Source organism: Oncorhynchus masou, chromosome 24 (genome assembly GCF_036934945.1).
Source record: "Oncorhynchus masou masou isolate Uvic2021 chromosome 24, UVic_Omas_1.1, whole genome shotgun sequence".
Classification (NCBI taxonomy): domain Eukaryota; kingdom Metazoa; phylum Chordata; class Actinopteri; order Salmoniformes; family Salmonidae; genus Oncorhynchus; species Oncorhynchus masou.
In genome coordinates this window covers 58,336,867-58,364,320 of record NC_088235.1, presented here as the reverse complement: position 1 = coordinate 58,364,320, position 27,454 = coordinate 58,336,867, and the positions used below count along the sequence as shown (strand labels likewise).

Below are 27,454 nucleotides of genomic sequence, written 5' to 3'. Positions count from 1 at the left end.
TGTCACAGGTAAGGATCCTTTGAAATGCATCCATGTTACTGTCTATCATCAAGTGAATTGTATTGTTGGGCCCTAAAGAGGTCTCTTTAGGGCCCCACACATTCATTAAACTAAACCCTTGTCACTTCCATTATTTGTTCCGATAACAATTATAGTAGCCGACACTGGAGATACAAAGTACAACAGACATAAACTACAATTGGGAAAAGTTTATTAGGGAGAAATCTTGGGTGATGCAGTACTGTATTAGTTCATCACAATCTCTATCATGCAACAGAAATGAGCACACCTCACGCTTACTGCATGCATCCTAGGCTAGGCTGCTGGATTTGCAGGGCCTTGACAAAGCTGTCAAAAGTCAAAGTGGCACAGAAACACAGAAAACAGAGAAATACAGTAAAAACCATGATGGTAGAAGGCTATAGCTAGAGGAACAACTTGCAGCTCTCCCGAATGAGCAGTGGACACAGCAACATGCTGACACAGAAAAAAACGAAACAAAGTTCAACTCTTCAACCCTGTTTATTTGTCTATCCTCATGGACAAACTATGTTATGCTGCCACTTCGTGACTGAGCTGGAGACTTGTGTGATTGAACAATATACTATGCCTACTAAATGAATCATAATGGAAAAAAAATAAGAGTACGCATAAATCACAGTTATGGTAGCCTCCTGTATTCACTGGGAAGTTGAACACAATAGGCTTACGATTGATGTCTTTGTTCATGATTGATTTCTTTGTTTCAAACATACTAACTAATCACCCCCTCTTTCTTTCTCTCTCTCTCTCTCTCTCTATCTTGCATTCTAATTTAAAGAGCCCAATATTGAGCTTTGTGGTTTGTTTTCATAAACTATTTCTTTCATGAATTGAACTCAAGGAAAAGTTGACTGGCTCACAAACCTTTCTAAAAAGTGTATGTTTTTTCTTTATGTGGATGTATATATTGTGCGCGGTCTTTGTCTGCACATCTGGGTCTGTGGGGCATGCTGTTCACAGGTCGTCAGTCTCCCCATCGAAGGGCAGGGCATCCAACTCCATGTGGATGCTGCTGGGCTCACTGCTTCCCACCCAGCCTATAGGAGTACGGTTGAAGGAGGGTCGAGCGCCAATGTCATGCTGGTATACCACAGCTGGTTCAGGCTCCTCATGGGCCACCTCATGGGTGTCTGGCAGTTGGAAGGTCATGAGCTGAGAGGCCTTATCAAAGCCCCCAAATGGTGTAGCACTCCTAAGACAGATAAAGTGATGGGCAACAAAAGAAGATCAGACTGATAAGTGAAATGGATCTTGTATGGGCAACTTCTGTCGATGTGCCTCACATACCTGGATGGACAATATAAGAGTCCGATTGTTACAGGAAATGGGTGGGCTCCACTATTTCACACTCATTTCAAAGAAATCCTTTTAAAATGCTATGGAGTCGACCAAGCAAGGCATAAAGGGGACTGTACCTGTTGAAAGACTTGTACTTGGGCAAATCAAGGTGGGCATGGGGGACTGGCATGTGATATCTCATGCTGGATGTCAGCTCCTGGTTGCCCTTCATGGCCTTTTCCCACGGTGATACGTATGAGGGAACATAATCATGCCTTTTCTTGGCTTTGTCTAAGGCAACCTCTACTCCATGACTGCCTGTAGGAGGAAAACAGTGAGTCCAAAAAAACATTTTCTATGAGATGATATCCAATTTAGATATATTGATTGCACTACAGGCATGGACATCATTCACCCATTATTTTAGAGCGGGCACGAAGTACATGGGGTTGGAGGGGGGGTGTAGGTGGAAGTTGAAGTATTTAACATATTTCAAACACCTGAAATGTCTTTTTCCTGCAATCTACAGACATAATCATTATGCCTAATTATATGTAAAAAAAATATATGTATTTTTTTTTTAAATATGCTTCTCTGCATCTCTGCTAAAATCTAGGTTGAAAGAGATGAGTCTTTTTCAGTACATTCAGTAATTGCTAGCTTTTCTAAAGTCTAGCAACCTTGCCAGCAGACATGCCAGCTTAGATAGTTAGACAAGCTACTCTAACTTGATTGATAGCCTGAAATGGCTTGGTAGCTAGTTATGAAGTTGGGAACCTATAAACATATAAGGTTCATTGAACAAGCATGGGAAACAGTGTTTAAACCCTTTACAATGAAGATCTGTGAAGTTATTTGGATTTTTCGAATTACCTTTGAAGAACAGGGTCCTGAAAAAGGGGAGTTTCTTTTTTTGCTGGGTTTAGCTTGATCACATCAATTTACAAACACAACTCCTGGCCATCAACAGCAGCTAAAATCGTCCAGTCAGGTATTTTTATGAATAATTATGATAAAATTGGCTTAAACATTTTGTTTAGTCATTCATTTAACGGGTCATTTGTAAAATGTCATCATCATCATATTCATCATCTCCAGCATCAACCCAACATCAACAGATGTGAAAATGGCGTGTTTCTATATTTTATAGTCAAAAAAGATAGTGATCATTAGAAACACTTATCTTCCTCTATCTTTTTGACTACAAAACATAGAAACAAGCTATTTTCTCATATGTTGCTGGTGATGATTAAGTTAAACAAATGTCTAAAACAGGATATATCTGAGGGGGCACGTGCCTTTTTACCCCCTATGGGCATGACACCCCTGACAGCAGGTCCATAGAACTCGTTCCAAAATCACTCTGTAGTTTTTCTATGATCATGAGCTAATTTGAATGGATACTGACCATGACCATGTTCTCCTGGAGCAACATCATCATGATGTACATGTCCCTGGTATCCATGGCGCCCATGCTCATTACCATGCTCATGTCCATGCTCATGATCATGACCATGTTCATTACCATGACCATGCCCATCTTTGCCTGGTTTGGGAGGGGGTAGAGGAGGGCCTGATTGCTTGTCCACCATGTGGCCACTAGCATCCAACATCATTGTACCACCCAGGCTGGGGACCAACTTCTGGAAGTTCTCCTGAAATACACACAAGCATATAAAGAAGAAAACTCACCAGACTGATTGTCAGTCTGTACAGTAGGGGGGGGCGTTAATTCGCCATTCGTTTGCTTGCTGTTGGCACAGTGTGTTATAGGGACCACCCACCGGTGGGCGACTGCCGATTTCTACCTGTAGAATCGGTTTGCAGTCGATGTGCAAATTATGTCCTAAACTGTTCAGAGGTGCTAAGTACTCTCGGCCGGCAATCCTACTGGTTGTTGAAATATACATTGGTAGCCTATCCATGGGATAACTAAAGTCATGCATCCTCCGATACACAACCCAACCAAGCCGCACTGCTTCTTAACACAGCGCGCATCCCACCCAGAAGCCAGCCACACCAATGTGTCGGAGGAAACACCGTGTACCTGGCAACCTTGGTTTATCGCTCACTGCGCCCGGACCGCCACAGGGGTTGCTGATGCGCGATGAGACAAGGATATCCCTACCGGCCAACCCCTCCCTAACCCGGGCGACGCTAGGCCAATTGTGCGTCTCCCCACGGACCTCCCGGTCGCGGCCGGTTACGACAGAGCCTGGGCGCGAACCCAGAGTCTCTGGTGGCACAGCTGGATTTACCATTTTCTTACCATAGACTCACTGCCGAAGAGGTCAGGGTTGTTCTCATATATGAACTTCTCCACACGTTTCTGCCTCATCTTGAACATCTTGGAGCCCTTGTTGGTGAAGAGGTTCAGCTCCTCCAGCATGGTGTCCTTGGGAGTCTTGATCTTCATCCCCAGGTCAAACTCTGACGCCTCAGGCTCAAACTCTGCAGATGAGAAATTCATACATTGTCTATTGATTTCTCATATTGATTTCCTATAGTATACTGGATGCACATTCTGTATAAGGCTCTCAATTAAACTTGGTGACTAGGTAAATGGAAAAACATCATTCTTCTGGTGCTGCAATTGTTCAAGTTTGAATTCTGGACTCAACAATGTGTACATTGTGATACAAAAAAAACACTCAGCAATGTATCTCCCTATGCAGAAATAATCATATTTTGACTTATTCTGTAAACCCTGGTTACCTGTTTGGTTTAAACTGGTCCCACGGTTTGCTTATCATTGTTTGAATTAATGTTACAGTACTTTATGTGCATCATTTATCCTTCACCTAGAAAATACATCTGTGTCGATGTGATGTGATCTTTACATCAGAGCAGAAATTACACTCAGTGCAGATGATTGCGTAGAAGGGGGATGCGCTCAGATTCTTGCTGTCATTATGGTGGAAAATTCATAAATCACTCTGCTCAAAGATGAACTGGCCATTCTTCAACAATGTGGAGAGAAGGAGAGAAAGCAGAGAACAGCTCCTCCCTAAGTCTGGGCCTGGCTGAGAATGACTAGCTTTTGACTGAAGCTTTATGAGGTAAAGCCTGAGCCATTTTCATCTCTGTGTTATCTCCATTTGTTCTGTTCTCAGTGCTTATGATCCATCTGTCAGAAGTCACAGGGCGTTGAAACAGAGAGGATGGGTGAAGGGAGAGAGTCTAAAATGCATAACACTGCACATAAAGTATAAAGTATTCACACCCCTTGAATTTCTCCACGTTTTGTTGTGTTACAACCTGAATTTAAAATGTTGTATCACTGGCCTACACAAAATACCCCATAATGTCAAAGTGAAATGAGTGTTTTAGAATTTTTGACAAATGAATATAAAATGAAAAGCTGAAATGTGTTGAGTCAATAAGTATTCAACACCTTTGTTATGGCAAGCCTAAATAAGTTCAGGATTAAAAATATGCTTAATAGGCCAGTAAGAAAGAGTTCCAAACCTCTCTGCCAATAAGCGCTAATTTTCAGTTTTCCCCTCCCCACTCAAACCACTCCCAGACAATCCTTGCAAAATTTTTGTTTGAGAAATTGCTATTTGCTAATAAGTTTTTTTTTGTTTCTTTTTGACTATTAAGACAGAGTGAACCACGCAACTTACTACGTGACTTGTTTTAACACCATGTCATTTTAACATGGAGAATTGAGTAATATTTGGGAGATACATTGAGCAATGAGATTACAACCCAATTTTTAGCCACTCAAAAAGACAATCAAAAGTTATTTTGATTCCCATTGTGTTGTCACTATGCTTTCAACCATCAAAAAAAGCACAACCAAATTCCAATGAAATATCAATGTCTGATTTTTGGTTTCGTTCTCACGGTGCCTTCAACCATTTCAAAGCACACCAAAGTTCAAATGGGAATATGTCAATGTCAGATATTTTGTTTATTTATACAACAACTTAATGTGTTATCACTGTGTTTTATCTAATAGCGCAACTAAATGACCTGGACTGCAATTATTTGAGATTACATGGTGCAAGTGAGCAACGCCGTTTGAGATTCTGTGTAGATTATTATCGCAATTGTGAACATTTCCACAGACCTGTGACCCTGAACATGTAGGTTTTCCATGATTACATCAGAAGACATTTACTGTCACAGTAACCTCAAAATGGGTCCATTGATGTGTTACTCGTTTTAAGTTTGAATGAATAACATTACATTAGTTGTTTGGAAGGTAGCCTTAATATTAGGCAATTTTCTGTCTTACAAATGTAATAGCTTATTGAACTGTGTTTGGTTGACAACTACCAACTATCAACATTTAAAGGACATATATCTACGGTTTGGATAGTTCCATCTGATCCACTGGCATAATCCTATTCTTTAAATTTTTATTTTTTGGTTGAGATGGAGATGTGAATCGACATGTTTTCATTAACTCACAATCACTAATTTAAAATCAAGCAAAGCTTGAACCTCGAGGCCTACACTGAGTGTACAAAGCACTAAGGACACCTTCCTAATATTGCGTTGCACCCCCTTTTGCCCTCAGAACAGCCTCAATTCATCGCGGCAAGGACTCTACAAAGTGGCAAAATAAGTCTACAGGGATGCTGGCGAAATATTGACTCCAATTCTTCCCACAGTCGTGTCAAGTTGGCTTGACGTCCTTTGGGTGGTGGACCATTCTCAATACACATGGGAAAGCGTTGAGTGTGAGAAACTGTCATGTCTTGTTATGTCTGTTCCTGTCCTTTCTCTTCATTCTCTCTCTCTGCTGGTCTTTTTAGGTTACCTTCTCTGTCTCTCATCCCTCAGCTGTTCTACATTTCCCCTAACTAGCTCATTCTCTCTTTCCCCACCTGTTCTCTCTTCCCCCTCTGATTAGGTCTCTATTTCTTTCTCTGTTCCTGCTACTTTCAGTGTCTGATTCTTATTTGTGTTTTTTGATGCCAGAAGCAAGCTGTCGTCTCGTTTGCTTCCACCTTGTCCTGTCCTGTCGGAGTCTGCCTGGCTGGAGCATCCTGCACTATACTAACGTTCTTTTGTTCCGCTGACATCGTTGGAAGAGGATTTATGCCATTCCTGTATTTTCATTAAAGAACTCTGTTTTCTGTTAAAACCGCTTTTGGGTCTTCACTCAAGTTCATAACAGAAGAATCAGACCAAGAATGGACCCAGCGGCTCCGGACCCTTTTCACTCCGCCGTCGAGATCCAGGGAGCGATGCTAGGCAGACACGAGGAGGAATTGTCTGCTGCTCAACATGCCGTTGAGACCCTGGCCGTCCAAGTCTCCGACCTCACAAGACGGGTTCACCAACTCCACCTCGATCCACCGCCCACTTCCAGGGTTTCCGAGTCGCCGGAGCCCAGGATCAACAACCCGCCGTGTTACTCTGGGGAGCCCACTGAGTGCCGCTCATTCCTCACTCAGTGTGATGTGGTGTTCTCTCTCCAGCCCAACACTTACTCCAGGAGCGCAGCCCGCATCGCCTACGTCATTTCTCTCCTTACCGGACGGGCGCGTGAGTGGGGCACGGCAGTCTGGGAGGCGAGGGCTGAGTGTATTAACCAGTATCAGGACTTTAAGGAGGAGATGATACGGGTTTTTGACCGTTCTGTTTTTGGCGAGGAGGCTTCCAGGGCCCTGTCTTCCCTATGTCAGGGGAATAGATCCATAACGGATTATTCTATTGAGTTTCGCACTCTCGCTGCCTCTAGTGACTGGAACGAGCCGGCTTTGCTCGCTCGTTTTCTGGAGGGTCTCCACGTCGAGGTTAAGGATGAGATCCTCTCCCGGGAGGTTCCTTCCAGTCTGGACTCCTTAATAGCTCTCGCTATTCGCATAGAGCGACGGTTTGATCTTCGTCGCCGAGCTCGTGGAAAGGAGCTCACGTTCTCCGTTGCTCCCTCTCCACATCACTGCCACCTGCCGCATCACTGCCACCCTCCTCCGCCGGCTCGGATGCTGAGCCTATGCAGCTGGGGGGTATTCGCATCTCGGCCAAGGAGAGGGATCGGAGAATCACCAATCGCCTCTGTCTCTACTGCGGCTCCGCTGGTCATTTTGTCACCTCATGTCCAGTAAAAGGCCAGAGCTCATCAGTAAGAGGAGGGCTACTGGTGAGCGCAACTACTCAGGCCTCTCCTTCTGGATCACGCACTACCTTTCCGGTCCATCTCCGCTGGCCCGGTTCATCTGCTTCCTGCAGTGCCTTGATAGACTCTGGGGCGGAGGGCTGTTTTATGGACGAGACCTGGGCTCGGGAACATGACATTCCTCTCAGACAGTTAGGGAGCCCAGGGCCTTGTTCGCTTTAGATGGTAGTTCTCTCCCCAGGATTCAGCGTGAGACGCTGCCTTTAACCCTCACTGTCTCTGGTAATCATAGCGAAACCATTTCTTTTTTAATTTTTCGTTCACCTTTTACACCTGTTGTTTTGGGTCATCCTGGCTAGTGCGCCATAACCCTTCTATTAATTGGTCTAGTAATACTATCCTATCCTGGAATGTTTCTTGTCATGTAACCTGTTTAATGTCTGCTATCCCTCCTGTTTCCTCTGTCTCTTCTTCACAGGAGGAGCCTGGCGATTTGACAGGGGTGCCGGAGGAGTATCACGATCTGCGCACGGTGTTCAGTCGTTCCAAGGCCACTTCTCTCCCTCCACACCGGTCGTATGACTGTAGTATTGATCTCCTTCCGGGAACTACTCCCCCGGGGTAGATTATACTCTCTGTCGGCTCCCGAACGTAAGGCTCTCGAGATTATTTGTCGGTTTCGCTCGACGCCGGTACCATAGTCTCCTCCTCCTCCCCCTGCCGGCGCGGGGTTCTTTTTTGTTCAGAAGAAGGACGGGTCCCTGCGCCCATGCGTGGATTATCGAGGGCTGAATGACATAACAGTTAAGAATCGTTATCCGCTTCCTCTTATGTCTTCAGCCTTCGAGATCCTGCAGGGAGCCAGGTTTTTCACCAAATTGGACCTTCGTAACGCCTACCATCTCGTGCGCATCAGGGAGGGGGACGAGTGGAAGACGGCGTTTAACACTCCGTTAGGGCACTTTGAATACCGGGTTCTTCCTTTCGGCCTCGTTAACGCTCCAGCTGTCTTTCAGGCACTAGTTAACGACGTCCTGAGAGACATGCTGAACATTTTTGTTTTCGTTTACATGGATGATATCCTGATTTTTTCACCGTCTCTCTCGATTCATGTTCAGCACGTGCGACGCGTCCTCCAGCGCCTTTTGGAGAACTGTCTTTATGTGAAGGCTGAGAAGTGCACTTTTCATGCCGCCTCTGTCCCTTTTCTCGGTTCCGTTATTTCCGCTGAGGGCATTAAGATGGATCCCGCTAAGGTCCAGGCTGTCATTGATTGGCCCGTTCCTAAGTCACGCGTCGAGCTGCAGCGCTTTCTGGGCTTCGCTAATTTCTACCGTCGTTTCATCCGTAATTTCGGTCAGGTGGCAGCTCCTCTCACAGCCCTTACTTCTGTTAAGACGTGCTTTAAGTGGTCCGTTTCCGCCCAGGGAGCTTTTGATCTTCTTAAGAATCGTTTTACATCCGCACCTATTCTTGTTACACCTGACATCTCTAGACAGTTTGTTGTTGAGGTTGACGCGTCAGAGGTGGGCGTGGGAGCCATTCTTTCTCAGCGCTCTCTCTCTGACGGCAAGGTCCATCCTTGCGCGTTTTTCTCTCATCGCTTATCGCCGTCAGAACGTAACTATGATGTTGGTAATCGCGAACTGCTCGCCATCCGCTTAGCCCTAGGCGAATGGCGACAGTGGTTGGAGGGGGCGACCGTTCCTTTTGTCGTTTGGACTGACCATAGGAACCTTGAGTACATCCGTTCAGCCAAACGACTTAATGCGCGTCAGGCTCGTTGGGCTCTGTTTTTCGCTCGTTTCGAGTTTGTTATTTCTTATCGTCCGGGCTCAAAAACACCAAACCTGATGCTTTATCTCGTCTCTTCAGTTCTTCTGAGGTCTCCACCGACCCCGATGGGATTCTCCCTGAGGGGCGTGTTGTCGGGTTGACTGTCTGGGGAATTGAGAGGCAGGTAAAGCAAGCACTCGCTCACACTCCGTCGCCGCGAGCTTGCCCTAGGAACCTTCTGTTCGTTCCCGTTCCTACTCGTCCGGCCGTTCTTCAGTGGGCCCACTCTGCCAAGTTAGCCGGCCACCCCGGCGTTCGGGTACGCTCGCTTCCATTCGCCAGCGTTTCTGGTGGCCCACTCGGGAACGTGACGCGCGTCGATTTGTCGCCGCTTGTTCGGTCTGCGCGCAGACTAAATCTGGGAACTCTCCTCCTGCCGGCCGTCTCAGACCGCTTCCCATTCCCTCTCGACCGTGGTCTCACATCGCTTTAGATTTTATCACCGGACTGCCTTCATCAGCGGGGAAGACAGTTATTCTTACGGTTGTCGATAGATTCTCTAAGGCGGCTCATTTCATTCCTCTCGATAAGCTCCCTTCTGCTAAGGAGACGGCTCAGATCATTATCGAGAATGTTTTCCGAATTCATGGCCTTCCGTCTGACGTCGTTTCCGACAGAGGCCCGCAGTTCACGTCTCAATTTTGGAGGGAGTTTTGCCGTTTGATTGGGGCTTCCGTCAGTCTCTCGTCCGGCTTTCATCCCCAGTCTAACGGTCAAGCCGAACGGGCCAATCAGACTGTTGGTCGCATTTTACGCAGTCTTTCTTTTCGTAACCCTGCGTCTTGGTCAGAACAGCTCCCTGGGCAGAGTACGCCCACAACTCGCTTCCCTCGTCTGCTACCGGTCTATCCCCTTTTCAGTGTAGCCTCGGGTACCAGCCTCCGCTGTTCTCATCTCAGCTCGCCGAGTCCTGCGTCCCCTCCGCTCAGGCTTTTGTCCAGCGTTGCGAGCGCACCTGGAAGGGGGGTCAGGTCGGCACTTTGCCGTAATAGGGCGCAGACTGTGAGGGCCGCTAATAAGCGTAGGACCAAGAGTCCTAGATATTGTTGCGGTCAGAGAGTATGGCTCTCCACTCAGAACCTTCCCCTTAAGACAGCTTCTCGCAAGTTGGCCCCGCGGTTCATTGGTCCGTTCCGTATTTCCCAGGTCATTAATCCTGTCGCAGTGCGACTTCTTCTCCCGCGCTATCTTCGTCGCGTTCACCCGGTCTTCCATGTCTCCTGTGTTAAGCCCGTTCTTCGCGCCCCGCTCGTCCCTCCCCCCCATCCTTGTCGAGGGCGCACCCATCTACAGGGTTCGTAAGATTTTGGACATGCGCCCTCGGGGCCGTGGTCATCAGTACCTAGTGGATTGGGAGGGGTACGGTCCTGAGGAGAGGAGTTGGGTTCCCTCTCGGGACGTGCTGGACCGTTCGCTGATCGATGATTTCCTCCGTTGCCGCCAGGTTTCCTCCTCGAGTGCGCCAGGAGGCGCTCGGTGAGTGGGGGGGTACTGTCATGTCTTGTTATGTCTGTTCCTGTCCTTTCTCTTCATTCTCTCTCTCTGCTGGTCTTTTTAGGTTACCTTCTCTGTCTCTCATCCCTCAGCTGTTCTACATTTCCCCTAACTAGCTCATTCTCTCTTTCCCCACCTGTTCTCTCTTCCCCCTCTGATTAGGTCTCTATTTCTTTCTCTGTTCCTGCTACTTTCAGTGTCTGATTCTTATTTGTGTTTTTTGATGCCAGAAGCAAGCTGTCGTCTCGTTTGCTTCCACCTTGTCCTGTCCTGTCGGAGTCTGCCTGGCTGGAGCATCCTGCACTATACTAACGTTCTTTTGTTCCGCTGACATCGTTGGAAGAGGATTTATGCCATTCCTGTATTTTCATTAAAGAACTCTGTTTTCTGTTAAAACCGCTTTTGGGTCTTCACTCAAGTTCATAACAGAAACCCAGCAGTGTTTCAGTTCTTGACACAAACCTGTTCTCCTGGCACCTACTACCATACCCTGTTCAAAGGCACTTCAATATTTTGTCTTGTCCTTTCACCCTCTGAATGGCACATATACACAATCCATGTCTCAATTGCCTCAAGGCTTAAAAATCCTTCTTTAACCTTTCTCCTCCCTTTCATCTACGCTAATTGAAGTGGATTTAGCTTTCACCTGGAGTCAACTGGTCAGTCTATCATGTTTTAGTTGAATCTGAATTTCATCAGTAGCTGTTGACTTTCCAAATGTTGTATAGACCTAAATAGGATCTTTGATGATATATGATTGATAAAGTATGGCTACATTTCATTTTCTCTACAGAACATACTATTTGGAATGACTTCGATAGCAACAGTGAATCAATTAAGTGTAGATTTCTCTACAATCATTCTCACGATAGCACATTGGTAATAGTCAGTGAAACATATCAAAACTATGCAGGGCTGGGCCTTGTTAAACCATGGATGGGAGAGCGAAGGGATGGCCGTAGATAGATCAACTCTCCTGTTGGAGATGCTGCCCAGCCTATTGTTTTCTTATGGTGGATATCACAACGAAGATTTGACAAGGTTTGTCTATGATGAAAATTGGTTACCATGATTGCATAATCCAATGTATTTGCCACATAGATTCCACGCCCCAATAAGTTGACAAAAAACATTGAAACAATGTTGATTTAATCAGTATGTGCCCAGTAGGTGGTGATGTCACCAGGCAGGCTAAAACTCCATCCCACTTAAACAGGCTGAAATTTCAGGGGGTCTTTTCAAACAGCCCTTACACTAAAAGGGCATTATCATCCTTTTCACAATTTCACAGTATTATAACTACCTCATAGTGTGGAAATATATACAGTACCAGTCAAAAGTTTGGACACACCTACTCATTCAAGGTTTCTTTTATTTTGTAGAATAATAGTGAAGACATCAAAACTATGAAATAACACATGAACTCATGTAGTAACCAAAAAAGTGTAAAACAAATCAAATTATATTTTAGATTAAAACCTCTTACATCTATGGGGGCGCTATTTCATTATTGGATAAAAACACGTGCCTGTTTTAAGCGCAATATTTTGTCACAAAAAGATGCTCGACTATGCATATAATTGACAGCTTTGTAAAGAAAACACTCTGACGTTTCCAAAACAGCAAAGATATTGTCTGTGAGTGCCCCAAAACTGATGCTACAGGCGAAACCAAGATGAAACTTCAAACAGGAAATGAGCAGGTTTTTTGAGGCTCTGTTTTTCATTGTCTCCTTATATGGCTGTGAATGCGCAAGGAATGAGCCTGCCCGATCTATCGTTTCCCCAAGGTGTCTGCAGCATTGTGACGTATTTGTAGGCATATCATTGGAAGATTGACCATAAGAGACTACATTTGCCAGGTGTCCGCCCGGTGTCCTCTGTCGAAATTGATGCGTCATCTTCGGCTGCACGTCTTTTTCCAAGCGATTCAGTAGACATCCACGAACGATATATCAATGAAGAGATATGTGAAAAACACCTTGAGGATTGATTCTAAACAGCGTTTGCCGTGTTTCAGTCGATATTATGGAGTTAATTTGGAAAACAGTTCGCCGTTTTGATGACTGAATTTTCTTTTTTTTTTGGTACCCAAACATGATGTACAAAACGGAGCGATTTCTCCTACACAAAGAATCTTTCAGGAAAAACTTAACATTTGCTATGTAACTGAGAGTCTCCTCATTGAAAACATCCAAAGTTCTTCAAAGGTAAATTATTTTATTTGAATGCTTTTCTGGTTTTTGTGCAAATGTTGCCCGCTAAATGCTACGCTAGCTATCAATACTCTTACACAAATGCTTGTTTTGCTATGGTTCAAAAGCATATTTTGAAAATCTGAGATGACAGTGTTGTTAAGAAAAGGCTAAGCTTGAGAGCTAGCACATTCATTTCATTTCATTTGCGATTTTCATAAATAGTTAACGTTACGTTATGCTAATGAGCTTGAGGCTATAACTGGATACAGGTTTTCTTCATAGCCAAATGTGAACAAAACGGAGCGATTTGTCCTACACAAATAATATTTTTTGAAAAACTGAACATTTGCTATCTAACTGAGAGTCTCCTCATTGAAAACATCTGAAGTTCTTCAAAGGTAAATGATTTTATTTGAATGGTTTTCTTGTTTTTGTGAAAATGTTGCTGGCTGAATTCTAGGCTTATAGCTATGCTAGCTATCAATTCTCTTACACAAATGCTTGTTTAGCTATGGTTGAAAAGCATATTTTGAAAATCTGAGATGACAGTGTTGTTAACAAAAGTCTAAGCTTGAGAGCAAATATATTTATTTCATTTCATTTGCGATTTTCATGAATAGTTAACGTTGCGTTATGCTAATGAGCTTGAGGCTATAAATAGGATCCCGGATCCGGGATTGCTCGACGCAAGAAGTTAATATTCTTCAAAGTAGCCACCCTTTGCCTTGATGACAGCTTTGCACATTCCCACATATGCTGAGCAGTTGGCTGCTTTTCCTTCACACTGCGGTCCAACTCATCCCAAACCATCTCAGTTGGGTTGAGGTCGGGTGATTGTGGATGCCAGGTCATCTGATGCAGCATTCCATCACTCTCCTTCTTGGTCAAATAGCCCTTACACAGCCTGGAGGTGTGTTGTGTCATTGTCCAGTTGAAAAACAATGATAGTCCCACTAAGAGCAAACCAGATGGGATGGCGTATCGCTGCAGAATGTTGTGGTAGCTATGCTGGTTAAATGTCCCTTGAATTCTAAATAAATCACAGACAGTGTCACCAGCAAAGCACCCCACACCATCACACCTCATCCACCATGCTTTACGGGGGGAACCACATATGCAGAGATCATCCGTTCACCTACTCTGCATCTCACAAAGACACGGCGGTTGGAACCAAAAATCAAACATTTGGACTCATCAGACCAAAGGACAGATTTCCACCAGTCTAATGTCCATTGCTCGTGTTTCTTGGCCCAAGCAAGTCTCTTCTTATTATTGGTGTCCTTTAGTAGTGGTTTATTTGCAGCAGTTTGTCCATGAAGGCCAGATTCACGCAATCTCCTCTGAACAGATGATGTTTGGATGTGGCTGTTAAACTCTGTGAAGCATTTATTTGGGCTTAAATTTCTGAGGCTGGAAACTTTAATGAACTTATCCTCTTTCCTGTGGTGGTCCTCATGAGAGCTAGTTTCATCATAGCGCTTGATATTTTTTGCGTCTGCATTGGAAGAAACATTTTCCTGATTGACTGACCTTCATGTCTTAAAGTAATGATGGACTGTCATTTCTCTTTGCTTATTTGAGCTGTTCCTTCCATAATATGGACTTGGTCTTTTACCAAATAGGGCTATCTTCTGTATACCAAACCTACCTTGTCCCAACACAACTGATTGACTCAAACAAATTAAAAAAGGAAAGAAATTCCACAAAATAATTTTAACATACCTGTTAATTGAAATGCATTCCAAGTGACTACTTCATGAAGCTGGTTGAGAGAATGCCATGTGGCTATATATTTTGATTTGTTTAACACTTATTTGGTTATTATGATTCCATATGTGTTATTTCATAGTTTTGATGTCTTTCTTCACTGTTATTCTACAATGTAGAAAATAGTAAACATAAAGAAAAACCCTTGAATTAGTAGGTGTGTCCAAACTTTTGACTGGTACTGTATGAAACACAGAAAAATCACATTTTTGACTGCACTCAACCTCAATAATTTGGTGGATTTAATAATTTACCATTCCTGTTTGTTTTCATGCCAATAACATTTGCTGTTCAAAAAGGACAATACATGTGTTTCAATAACTGCTGCTGCATTTTGTAATCCTGAACTATCCCTTTAAAATCCAACACTAGTTACGTAATTCAAAGATGATTTCTGTCTATGTATGTTATAAGTTATAACAGACGTGGAGGGGAATGCGTTTGAACACTGGTCAGCTTGGAGCAGCATGCAGTGCCACATTGTGTTAAAACACAGCTTTCTGCGTAGGCCTTATTGCTATATCTGTCAGGACACTTGACACAAAAAGTGTAAGAGCAGCACAAATATTTACTTTTTTACCACTTAATGGGTGGAGGGGAAAACACCTGTCATCATTTTCATAAAAATGCATTATGCCATCGCCTGAAGTATGGATCCTGTGACTCAACAGCTGAGAGTGAAGGGAGGGGAAACCATTACTGCAATGACTGCAAAGGACAGATTGTAATTGTGCTGTGGAATCTAGGAGATACATGTGTGTGTGTGTGACAGGGCGCTAGTCATTAGTACATGTTAAGTGCAAACATGTGGAGGAGCTTCTCTGACAAGTGCACAGAGATCTTGACAAAGTCCCCAATGAACAAAATAATTAGGCTATAAATAACTTATCTTTTCATTCTCTGTGATGTGACCCAAAAAAGCTGTCAACAGTGGATCCAGTCTCTTGAACCAGCTGCTGGCCCATAGGGAGACCAGGCCTCCCTGAGAGTTCTCACCTTCGGAAGGTGTCTTCCTGCCTGCCCTCTATGTTTACCAGTTAGTACAGTATGTTACTCTTGATAATGCCATAGGCTCATATTGATCAATGTTACTGAGCAGAGTTTAATGTATGGTACTGTATGGTCTCTCACATAGTTTTGAAGATGTCCCTATAATCTTTAATGATATGCGAGAAATATAGCAATAAGGCACGAGGGGATGTGGTATATGGCCAATATACCACGGCTAAGGACTGTTCTTAAGCACGACACCACACGGAGTGCCTGGATACAGCCCTATCGGCCATATAGCACAAACCCCAGAGGTGCCTTATTGCTATTATAAACTGGTTACCAATGTAATTAGAGCAGTAAAAATAAAGGTTTTGTCATACCCGTGGTATGTGGTCTGATATGTCACGGCTGTCAGCCAATCAGCATTCAGGGCTCGAACTACCCAGTTTATAATTTTGTACATGCAATGTATTGTGTTTTTGAGCTCACATGCTTGTGCCTTACCATCTTGAGTTACATGTGATAGGTCAGTGATGATCTTAGAGGGCTTTTTCCTCTTGTTAGGTGGGGCAGGTCTTCCATGAGGCATAACTGCAGACTGAGAACACAAGTAAACAGGAAGTTAGAAAAGATCACACAACATACCAAGCTACTGTATAATATGTCCGATTTAGAATATATATGTAGCCACTAAATAGTTTTAAAAAACTACTTGTGGAAAGGAGACAGAGAGAGGAGATAGGAGTCCCTCTAGTGATAGTCTCTAACCATTGCACCATTTAAAGACCAACCAACCACCAACCCTGCTTGGGACTGACACTTATGAGGCCATGCAGACTAGATGCAGACTGCACCTTGCTCATTGTTCAAAGTGCACGTCAATGCCTTCATAGTCCTAACATTCCCATAACCAACAGATGTCTGACCAAGAGGAAACATATAGACCACTGTAGGTTTCAGTTTTGTTTGGTCTGAAGACTCAAGACATTAGATAGGTTTAACACATACAGTATATAGACCTACGGTGGGTGCAGTAAACACATTCCTCTGCATAAGGCTATTAGAACAAACTACCAAGACTTTCAGATCAATCCAATTTGCAGTAAACAGATCAATCCAATTTGATGCATAAGATTGACATGGCTGTAATCATATAAATCTGCCACAGGAACTCTGTAGTCTAGGTTGCTAGTTTACTATAGAATACTATAGTACTTACTATAGAATTCTGTAGTAAATTGTCGTATACTGTAGAATACTATATACACACTGTAGTATCCCTCAACCATGTGTAGTACTTACTATATTGTGTATTATACTGTAGAATACTATAGTAAATACAGTATACTACAGAGCGCAAAAACACTACAGTAAATACTACAATAATGTCCTCAAAAACACTACAGTTGTCACGTTGTTTTTAATAATGATAATGAAGGCGCAGCTTACATAGAGTTCCACATACTTTTAATGAATAAACGAACCGTGACGACAATGCAGTGCTAACAACCAACTAAACATAAACAATATCCCATAACCCACAGGTGGAAAAAATGCTGGGGCCGGCACTGGTGGTACCGGGCTGGTGACACGCACCTCAGGGCGAGTGCGAGGAGCAGGCACAGGACGCACCTGACTGGGAAGACGCACTTGAGGGAGAGTGCGAGTAGCAGGTAACGGACGCACCTGACTGGAAAAGCGCACTTGAGGGAGAGTGCGAGGAGTAACGAGTAATGTAACGTCTAGTAGGGCTAAACAGCACAGTTCCAAAATCAAGATCCCACAAACTACAGGTGGAAAAAGGCTGCCTAAGTATGATCCCCAATCAGAGACAACGATAGACAGCTGCCTCTGATTGGGAACCATACCCATGCCAACAAAGAGATAGAAAACATAGATTGGCCACCCTAGTCACACCCTGACCTAATAAAATTGAGAATTAAAAAGAACTCTAAGGTCAAGGCGTGACAGTAACCCCCCTTGGTGGTGGCTCCGGTGCGGGACGCAGACCCTGTTCCGCTCGTGGCTCCGCCAAATTCGTCTGCGCCTCTGTTGCGTGGATCGTCCCTGGAAGCTCCGGCGCGTGAATCATAGCCAGAATCTCCGGACCGTGAATCATCTCCAGAGGAATCGAACCGTGGATCATCGCCGGGGACTCCGGACCGTAGATCATCGCAGAAGGCTCCGGACTGGGAACCGTTGCTGGAGGCTCCGGATTGCAGCTGGATTGCAGCTGGAGACTCCGGACCTTGGATCATCTCTGGAGGCTCCGGACCATGGATCGTCACTGGAGTCTTTGGGCCATGGATCAATACTGGAGGCGCCGCACCAAGGATCATCACTGGAGGCTCTGTGCCATGGATCATCACTGGAGGCTCCGGCCCATGGATCATCACAGGAGGCTCCGGGCCATGGATCATCACTGGAGGTCTGGAGCGTAGAGCTGGCACAACACGTCCTGGACAAAGGACCACCTTCACACGGCAAGTGCAGGGAGCTGGCACAGGACGCACTGGGCTTTGAAGGTGCACCGAAGATACAGAGTGAAGAGCCGGCGCAGGATATCCTGGACCGAGGATGCGCACTGGAAACCAGGCGCACTGAGCCGGCACCACCCATCCTGGACAGATGCCCACTTTCTCACGGCAAGTGCGGGGAGCTGGCACAGCACGCACCGGGCTGTGGATGCATACTGGAGACACAGTGCGTATCACCGCAAAACATGGTGCCTGCCCGGTCACACGCTCCCCACGGTGAGCACGGGGAGTTGGCTCTGGTTCAAACACCCCGTGTGACCCCCCCAAAAAAAATTTTGTGGCTGCCTCTCGGGCTTCCGTCGTGGTCGCGAACCCCGGTGTCGTCGTTGTTCCTCCCTCGCTGCCTCCGTCTGCTCCCATGGAAGGCGATACTTTCCGGCCTGGATCTCCTCCCACATCCAGGATCCCTTATCTTCCAAGATATCCTCCCATGTCCAGGAAGTCTGCTCCTCCTGGCCACGCTGCTTGGTCCGTTTGTGGTGGGATCTTCTGTTACGTTCGTCGATGGAAGGATCGGACCAAGGTGCATTGTGGTAGGCGTATATTTCAATTGATTAAAATAACACCGAAAAAACAAACAAATACAAAACGAAATTTAACATCTAGTAGGGCTAAACAGCACAGTACCAAAAACAAGATCCCATAAACTACAGGTGGAAAAAGGCTACCTAAGTATGATCCCCAATCAAAGACAACAATAGACAGCTGCCTCTGATTGGGAGCCATACCCGGCCAACAAAGAAATAGAAAACATAGATTGCCCACCCTAGTCACACCCTGACCTATCCAAATAGAGAATTAAAAAGATATCTAAGGTCAAGGAGTGACAGATATTCTGTTACGTTGTTCGTAATGATGATGGTCGGACCAAGAGGCCGCGTACGTAGAGTTCCACATACTTTTAATGAATAAAGTGAAACTTAAGTAAATACAAAACAATAAAGATTTTTTTTTTTTTTAAACGAACGGTGATGACAATGCAGTGCTAACAAGCAACTAAACGTAAACAATATCCCATAACCCACTGGTGGGAAAAATGCTACTTAAGTATGATCCCCAAGTAGAGACAACGATAACCAGCTGCCTCTAATCGGGAATCATACAAATCACCAACATAGAAAATCAAACCCACATAGAAAATATAAACTAGAACAAAAAACCCTAGTCACGCCCTGACCTACTCTATCATAGAAAATACAGGTTTTCTATGGTCAGGACGTGACAACAGTCCACAAAAACAGTCATTACTATAGTTTTTAATTAACATATTCCCTTCCCCCATGTTCCAATTTGTGCCACTCATGAGTGAGAAACCTACATGCCAAACATACAGCATAGACCATATATTGTGATCCATATAGGTTATAGAAAAGAGCAGAAGCGCTGAAATATCTGTTCAGACCTCAGACCTACCTACCAACAGTGCCTTCCAGAAAGTATTCATACCACTTGACTTTATACAAATGTTGTTACAGCCTTATTCTAAAATGGATTAAATAAATAATAATGCTCAGCAATCTACCCACAATACCCCATAATGACAAAGCAAAAACAGGTTTTTATATTTTTTTGCTAATTTATAACAAATTTAAAATAGCAATACCTTATTCACATATGTATTCAGACCCTTAGCTATGAGACCCGAAATTGAGCTCATGTGCATCCAGGAAGCTCCCGCGCTCAGGTCTGTTCAACACTGGTCCGACCAATCAGATTCCACGCTTCCAGATTGCTTCGATCACATGGACTGGGATATGTTCCGCATTGCGGCGAACAACAACATTGATGAATGCGCTGATTTGGTGAGTAGATTTATTAGCAAGTGCATCTGCGATGTCGTACCCACAGTGTCTATTAAAACATTCCCAAACCAGAAACCGTGGATTGATGGCAGTATTCGAGCAAAACTGAAAGCCCGAACCATTGCTTTAAATCAGGGCAAAGTTACCAGAAAGATGACCGAATACAAAGAGTGTAGCTATTCCCTCCGCAAGGCAATCAAACAAGCTAAGTGTCAGTATAGAGACGCAATTCAACGGCTCAGACACGAGAGGTATGTGGCAGGGTCTATAGTCTATCACGGACTACAAAAGGAAAACCAGCCCCATCGCTGACCAGGATGTCTTGATCCCAGACAGACTAAACAACTTCTTTGCTCGCTTTGAGGACAATACAGTGCCACTGACACGACCCGCTACCAAAACCTGCGGGCTCTCCTTCACTGCAGCCGACGTGAGCAAAACATTTAAACGTGTCAACCCTCGCAAGGCTGCAGGCCCAGACAGCATTCCCAGCCGCATCCTCAGAGCATGCGCAGACCAGCTGGCTGGTGTGTTTATGGACATATATTCAATCAATCCTTATCCCAGTCTGCTGTCCCCACATGCTTCAAGAGGGCCACCATTGTTCCTAATCCCAAGAAAGCTAAGGTAACTGAGCTAAATGACTACCGCCCCGTAGCACTCACTTCCGTCACCATGAAGTGCTTTGAGAGACTAGTCAAGGGCCATATCACCTCCACCCTACCTGACACCCTAGACCCATTCCAATTTGCTTACTGCCCCAACAGGTCCACAGACGACGGAATCGCAATCACACTGCACACTGCCCTAACTCATCTGGACAAGAGGAATACCTGAGACTGTTGTTCATCGACTACAGCTCAGCATTTACCACCATAGTATGCTCCAAACTTGTCATTAAGCTCAAGACCCTGGGTCTCAACTTTGACAGGCCGCCCTCAGGTGGTGAGGGTAGGAAGAAACATCTCCACCCCGCTGATCCTCAACTCTGGGGTCCCACAAGGGTGCGTGCTTAGCCCTCTCCTGTACTCCCTGTTCACCGACGACTGTGTGGCCATGCACGCCTCCAACTCAATCATCAAGTTTGCAGACGACACTACAGTGGTAGGCTTGATTACCAACAACGACGAGACGGCGTACAGGGAGGAGGTGAGGGCCCTTGGAGTGCGGTGTCAGGAAAATAACCTCACACTCAACATCAACAAAACAAAGGAGATGATCGTGGCCTTCAGGAAACAGCAGAGGGAGCATCCCCCTATCCACATCGACAGGACAGTAGTGGAGAGGGTGAAAAGTTTGAAGTTCCTCGGCGTACACATCACGGACAAACTGAAATGGTCCACCCACACCGACAGCGTGGCGAAGAAGGCGCAGCAGCGCCTCTTCAACCTCAGGAGGCTGAGGAAATTTAGCTTGTCACCAAAAACACTAACAAATTTTTACAGATGGACAATCAAGAGCATCCTGTCGGGCTGTATCACCGGCTCCACCCACAACCGTAAGGCTCTCCAGAGGGTAGTGAGGTCTGCACAACGCATCACCGGGGGCAAACTATCTGCTTTCCAGGACACCTACACCACCCGATGTCACAGGAAGGCCAAAAAGATCATCAAGGACAACAACCACCCGAGCCACTGCCTCTTCACCCCGCTATCATCCAGAAGGCGAGGTCAGTACAGGTGCATCAAAGCAGGGACCGAGAGCCTGAAAAACAGCTTCTATCTCAAGGCCATCAGACTGTTAAATAGCCATCACTAACATTGAGTGGCTGCTGCCAACATACTGACTCAACTCCAGCTCCTATAATAATAGAAAAATCGATGTAATAAATGTATCACCAGTCACTTTAAACAATGCCACTTCATATAATGTTTACATACCCTACATTACTCATCTCATATGTATATACTGTACTCTATACCATCTACTGCATCTTGCCATCTTGGTGTATTGTATCACGAGCCACTTTAAACAATGCCACTTTAATATGCTTACATACCCTACATTCCTCATCTCATATGTATATTCTGTACTCTATACCATCTACTGCATCTTGCCTGTGCCGTTCTATACAATCACTCGTTCATATTTTTTATTTATTTACGTATTCTTATTCATTCCTTTACACTTGTGTGTTTATAAGGTAGTTGTTGTGAAATTGTTAGGTTAGATTACTCGTTGGATATTACTGTATTGTCGGAACTAGAAGCAAGCATTTCGCTACACTCGCATTAACATCTGCCAATCATGTGTATGTGACAAATAAAATTTGATTTGATTTCCATTGATCATTCTTGAGATGATTCTACAACTTGATTAGAGTCTACCTGTGGTAAAATTAAATTGATTGGACATGATTTGGAAAGGCACACACCTGTCTATATATGGTCCCACAGTTGAAAGAGCATGACAGAGCAAAAAACAAGCCATGAGGTCGAAGGAATTGTCCGTAGAGCTCCGAGACAGGATTGAGTCAAGGCACAGATCTGGGGAAGGGTACCAAAAAATGTCTGCAACATTGAAAGTCCTCAACAACACAGAGTTTTCCAAAAGGTACCTAAAGGACTCTCAGACCTTGAAAAACAAGATTTTCTGGTCTGATGTAACCAAGATTGAACTCTTTGGCATTGAGAGGATCTGCAGAGAAGAATAGGAGAAACTCCCCAAATACAGATGTGCCAACCTTGTAGCGTCATATCCAAGAAGACTCGAGGCTGTAATCGCTGCCAAAGGTGCTTCAACAAAGTACTGAGTAAGGGGTCTGAATATTTATGTAAATAAGATATTTCCATTTTTTTTTTATACAAATGAGCAAAAAAATTCAAAAAACATGTTTTTGTCATTATGGGGTATTGTGTGTAGATTGATCAGGGGGAAAATTATTTAATCAATTTTAGAATATGCCTGTAAGGTAACAGCATTATGAAAAAGTCAACGTGTCTGAATACTTTCCAAAGGCACTGTACCTACATTACCTACAGGTTGTGGAAAATTAGCTCTTTGTGTATTTTGTCCAGTAGGTTTCCTCAAGGAGAAAGCCCCCATTGCTATGTCAAAGACAATAAAACAAAAACACTACAGTAAATACTACAGTATACTACAGTTTGCAAAAACACCACAGTAATGACTATAGTATGTGCTCACATTTTTTTTTACTACAGTATTTATACTATAGTAAACTGTAAATACTACAGTATACTTTGGTCATGTACGGCAACACAACAGTAAATACTACAGTATTTAGTCCGCAAAAACCCTACAACAGTGAATGCTACTGTAAACTCGGCAAAAACACTACAGTGAATACTATAGTATTTATACCGTAGTATACTATAGCATTTTTTCATGTGGGTAAGCTCCATGCCACCTAGGAAGTTAATGTCTTACAGATCCCTTTCTATATGCTGTAGTTCTATACTGTACTTCTCCTTTGAGCCATACTGTCCTGCATGTCCTGAGAGTCTGCAGCTTCTTTAAGACCCTGTCAATGGCAAACTTCGCATCACATCGACTGACTGTAACCCAATCCACCAGAGCTATTTTTAAGCGCCATTTTCAGCCAAGACCTTTTATCGACTAGTAGTGGCGTCAGTGGACTATCAGATGTGTGAGACGCAATGGACATTCATATACAAACACATACACACTGGCGCAATTGTGAAGAGAATGATCGAATTTTCCTAAGAAGTTGAATTAAAAGATGTTGAGAGGTTGGGGGGGATTAGAGAAAGAATTGTGGGGGAGGACTTTACAGATGTAAAGCATCTGTAAAATTATCACAAGCGCAGGACCCACCCTCCCCCCTCCAGGCTTTGCACACCATATAAAATGTGCAGTTGGACAGAAGGGAGCGGTCAGCACATTCCCTCAGAGCCTGCCTGCGCCTTTAAGACATGGGTCAATTCTAAAAACAATCAAGGAACTTCAAAACCACTTCACCGTGCCTTCGTCAAAAGCACTTTATATCCCTTAAATTGAAATAATGCTTTCCTCATTGAGTCAACATCTTCAACCATTAATTCAATTCTCAAGTGCAGTTATTTGTATCCTAAGTGAATGCTATAGGTGAAGCTATTGCCGAATTGTATTTACTTTCGAGGTTTCCGTTGACGGTCAAGTCCTGCGTGTAATTGGTTAATAAAATCCAACTGATGGAATGATCCACTCACCCAGTTTTTGTAATCCTTCTGTTCAGAGGTCTATTAATACCATTAGGAGATGAAGGCTTCAGGTTAATCTCAGTCAGAAGTTTACAAATCACAGGGTGCCTCTGACCTGTGGTTGGACTCAGATCCCAGGGAGTGCAAAATCCACCCAGAGCTTGGATGGCAGATCTTTGAGGGGGGGGGCTGTGGGGGCCGTGGTGGCGAGGGGAGGTTGGGGGAAAAAGTACAAGTGGAGGGTGGGGGGTGGCGGCCGAAACTTCTTTGCACGGCATAAAGTGCTGATGGGGATATCAAGAGAGCAATATCATTATTGCAGATGGTCTGGGGGCCTATATATAGAACCGGAGAAAAGTGAGGGGTGAGGGTGTCTTAACTTATAAGATAGATTCAAAGGAGGGAGGGGTGTCTGGGGGTATGTTTTGAGGGTGAGGTAATTGGTTTGCCCCTTTTCCCCTTCATTAGTTAACTTCAAACTTTGAATAGATTGTCACTTTTCTGCCAGGCAGGGGCGCCCTTGCTGTTGTGTGGTATTCATGGTCATATAGCTGCCTAAACCAAAGTGGGTGCTGATTTGTTGGCTCAGACACATCCACAGCTCTCTCCATTGCTTAAAGGGATAATTCAGGATATTGGCAATGAATCCCTTTATCTACTTCCCCAGAGTCATGTGAACTTGTGGATACCATTTTTATATCTCTGCATGAAATTTGAAGGAAGTTGCTAACTCGTGTTAGTGTAATTGTTAACTAGCATTAGCGCAATGACTGGAAGTATATGGTAACTGCTAGCATGCCAGCTTCGGCATGGGAGCCTATCGAACCCGCTGAGTCATGGCAGCCTACAAACCGGCTGAGGCCTCCCAGGTAGCTCCGGCTCCAACACCCGGACCCGACATCACCCCGAACACAAAAACAAACAAAAAGACACTCCCTGATGCTTCCCTTTGATGAGTTGTCATTCTGTAACAATGTACGCTGAAAGTTGGGAAGCAAGTTCAGGGAGTGAAAACATTTAATTAATCAAAGAACAAAACAAGAAACACGAACAGCGCACAAACATAGAACAGAAACAGAAACAATGACAACTGGGGAAGATACCAAAGGGAGTGACATAAACTCAGCAAAAAAAATAAATGTGGGGGGGGGGGTCCTCATGGACTGCATCAGATTTGCCAGTTCTTGCTGTGAGATGCTACCCCACTCTTCCACCAAGGCACCTACAAGTTCCCGGACATGTCTGAGAGGAATGGCCCTAGCCCTCCGATCCAACAGGTCCCAGTTGTGCTCAATGGCATTGAGATCCGGGCTCTTCGCTGGCCGTGGCAGAACACTGATATTCCTGTCTTGCAGGAAATCGCGCACTGAACAAGCAGTATGGCTGGTGGCATTGTCATGTTGGAGGGTCATGTCAGGATGAGCCTGCAGGAAGGGTACCACATGAGGGAGCAGGATGACTTCCCTGTAATGCACAGTGTTGATTGCCTGCAATGACAACAAGCTCAGACCCATGATGCTGTGACACACCGCCCCAGACCATGACAGACCCTCCACCTCCAAATCAATCCCACTCCAGAGGACAGCCCTCGATATAACGCTTATTCCTTCAACGATAAACGCGAATTCAACCATCACCCCTGGTGAGACAAAACTGCAACTTGTCAGTGAAGAGCACTTTTTGCCAGTCCTGTCTGGTCCAGTAAAAGTGGGTTTGTTTTTGCCTGTGATGTCTGGTGAGGACCTGCCTTACAACAGGCCTACAAGCCCTCAGTCCAGCCTCTCTCAGCCTATTGGGGACAGTCTGAGCCCTGATGGAGGGATTGTGCCTTCCTGGTGTAACTCGGGCAGTTGTTGTTGCCATCCTTCACCTGTCCCGTAGGTGTGATGTTCAGATGTACTGATCCTGTGCAGGTGTTGTTACACATGGTCTGCCACCGCGAGGACGATCAGCTGTCCGTCCTGTCTCCCTGTAGCGCTGTTAGGCGTCTCACAGTACGGACATTGCAATTCATTGCCCTGGCCACATCTGCAGTCCTCATGCCTCCTTTCAGCATACCTAAGGTACGTTCACGCAGATGAGCAGGGACCCTGGGCATCTTTCTTTTGGTGTTTTTCAGAGTCGGGAGAAAGGCGTCTTTAGTGTCCTAAGTTTTCATAACTGTAACCTTAATTGCCTACCGTCTGTAAGCTGTTTGTGTCTTAACGACCGTTCCACAGGTGCATGTTCATTAATTGTTTATGGTTCATTGAACAAGCATGGGAATCGGTGTTTAAACTCTTTACAATGAAGATCTGTGACGTTATTTGTATTTTTTTGAACTATCTTTGAAAGACAGGGTCCTGAAAAAGGGAGTTTTCTTTTTTTTTTTGCTGAGTTTATAAAGGGCAGGTAATCAAGGAGATGATGGAGTCCAGGTGAGTGTCATTATGCGCCTAACGCTGGTGACAGGTGTGCGCCCTAATGAGACCTAGAGGCCGGAGAGTGCACACGTGACATTACAACATGATTGCATATGTGTTATTTCATAGTTTTGATGTCTTCACTATTATTCTACATTGTCGAAAGTAGTAAAAATAAAGAAAAACCCTTGAATGAGTAGGTGTGTCCAAACGTTTGACTGGTACTGTATGTGCCTGTTGGTGTTATTTGATCCATATGTTAGACTAGGGTGTGATGTTTTGTAAATTGGTTACATTACATACTCACAGATCATTTCAAGTTATCCCATTTAAAAGCACGTCTGTGCAAATCTGTGCTCTGCATTATCGTGAAAGCGAGGGTAATGTAGCCTACTGTAGGAAAAAAAAGTAGACAAAGCCAAGAGCGCTATCATCTCCCATATTCTTATTCTCACTTTGCGATGATTCATTTTGCGGTCATCATTGATTCCTCTCTCGTCCCTGCGTCATCACCTGGAAGAGAGGAAAGAAGAGAGGAAAATGAACCATTTATACCTTGCCTCTTTATTTGAAGTTTCCATTAGGACGGAAAGTCAACAGTGACACAGGAGGCCTGAATGTTTAACCTTGACAATGGACCTTGCAGTGCTTCACTGTTATCACCAGGAGCTGGGCTAAGATTGAATGAAACTCTGGAATGGTAGTGTTGTGTTATGGGGAATTGTTGTGTTATAGGAAATGGATCCATTAATCACAAATACAAACTGCTGGCATGATATATTGTATAACGCACTCCCAGTGGATTTCCCAGGTGAGAATGGATATCCCTAATTTATTTCCCATAATTCTCATTTTTATCTTAAAACCTTG

At 44.5% G+C, this 27,454-nt stretch overlaps 1 protein-coding gene and 1 non-coding gene across 3 annotated transcripts; one reads left to right on the top strand and one right to left on the bottom strand.

Moving 5' to 3' along the window:
• Positions 1-194: 194 nt before the first annotated feature.
• Positions 195-24,341, bottom strand: LOC135512381 (myozenin-1-like). 2 transcript variants are annotated; one of them, XM_064934371.1, is made up of 6 exons: positions 24,192-24,341; positions 16,188-16,281; positions 3,590-3,771; positions 2,729-2,975; positions 1,458-1,638; positions 195-1,234 (listed from the first exon to the last, which is right to left on the bottom strand). In XM_064934371.1, exons 2-6 carry the CDS (start codon positions 16,270-16,272, stop codon positions 997-999), a joined length of 933 nt encoding a protein of 310 aa, XP_064790443.1. In that variant the 5' UTR covers positions 16,273-16,281; positions 24,192-24,341; the 3' UTR covers positions 195-996. The 2 variants fall into 2 exon arrangements, with proteins under 2 accessions (XP_064790443.1, XP_064790444.1); XM_064934372.1 differs by having other exon boundaries at positions 2,846-2,975.
• Positions 23,010-23,065, top strand: LOC135513409 (U7 small nuclear RNA). The gene has a single exon (XR_010451530.1). It is a non-coding gene; the product is annotated as a U7 small nuclear RNA (small nuclear RNA).
• Positions 24,342-27,454: the final 3,113 nt, after the last annotated feature.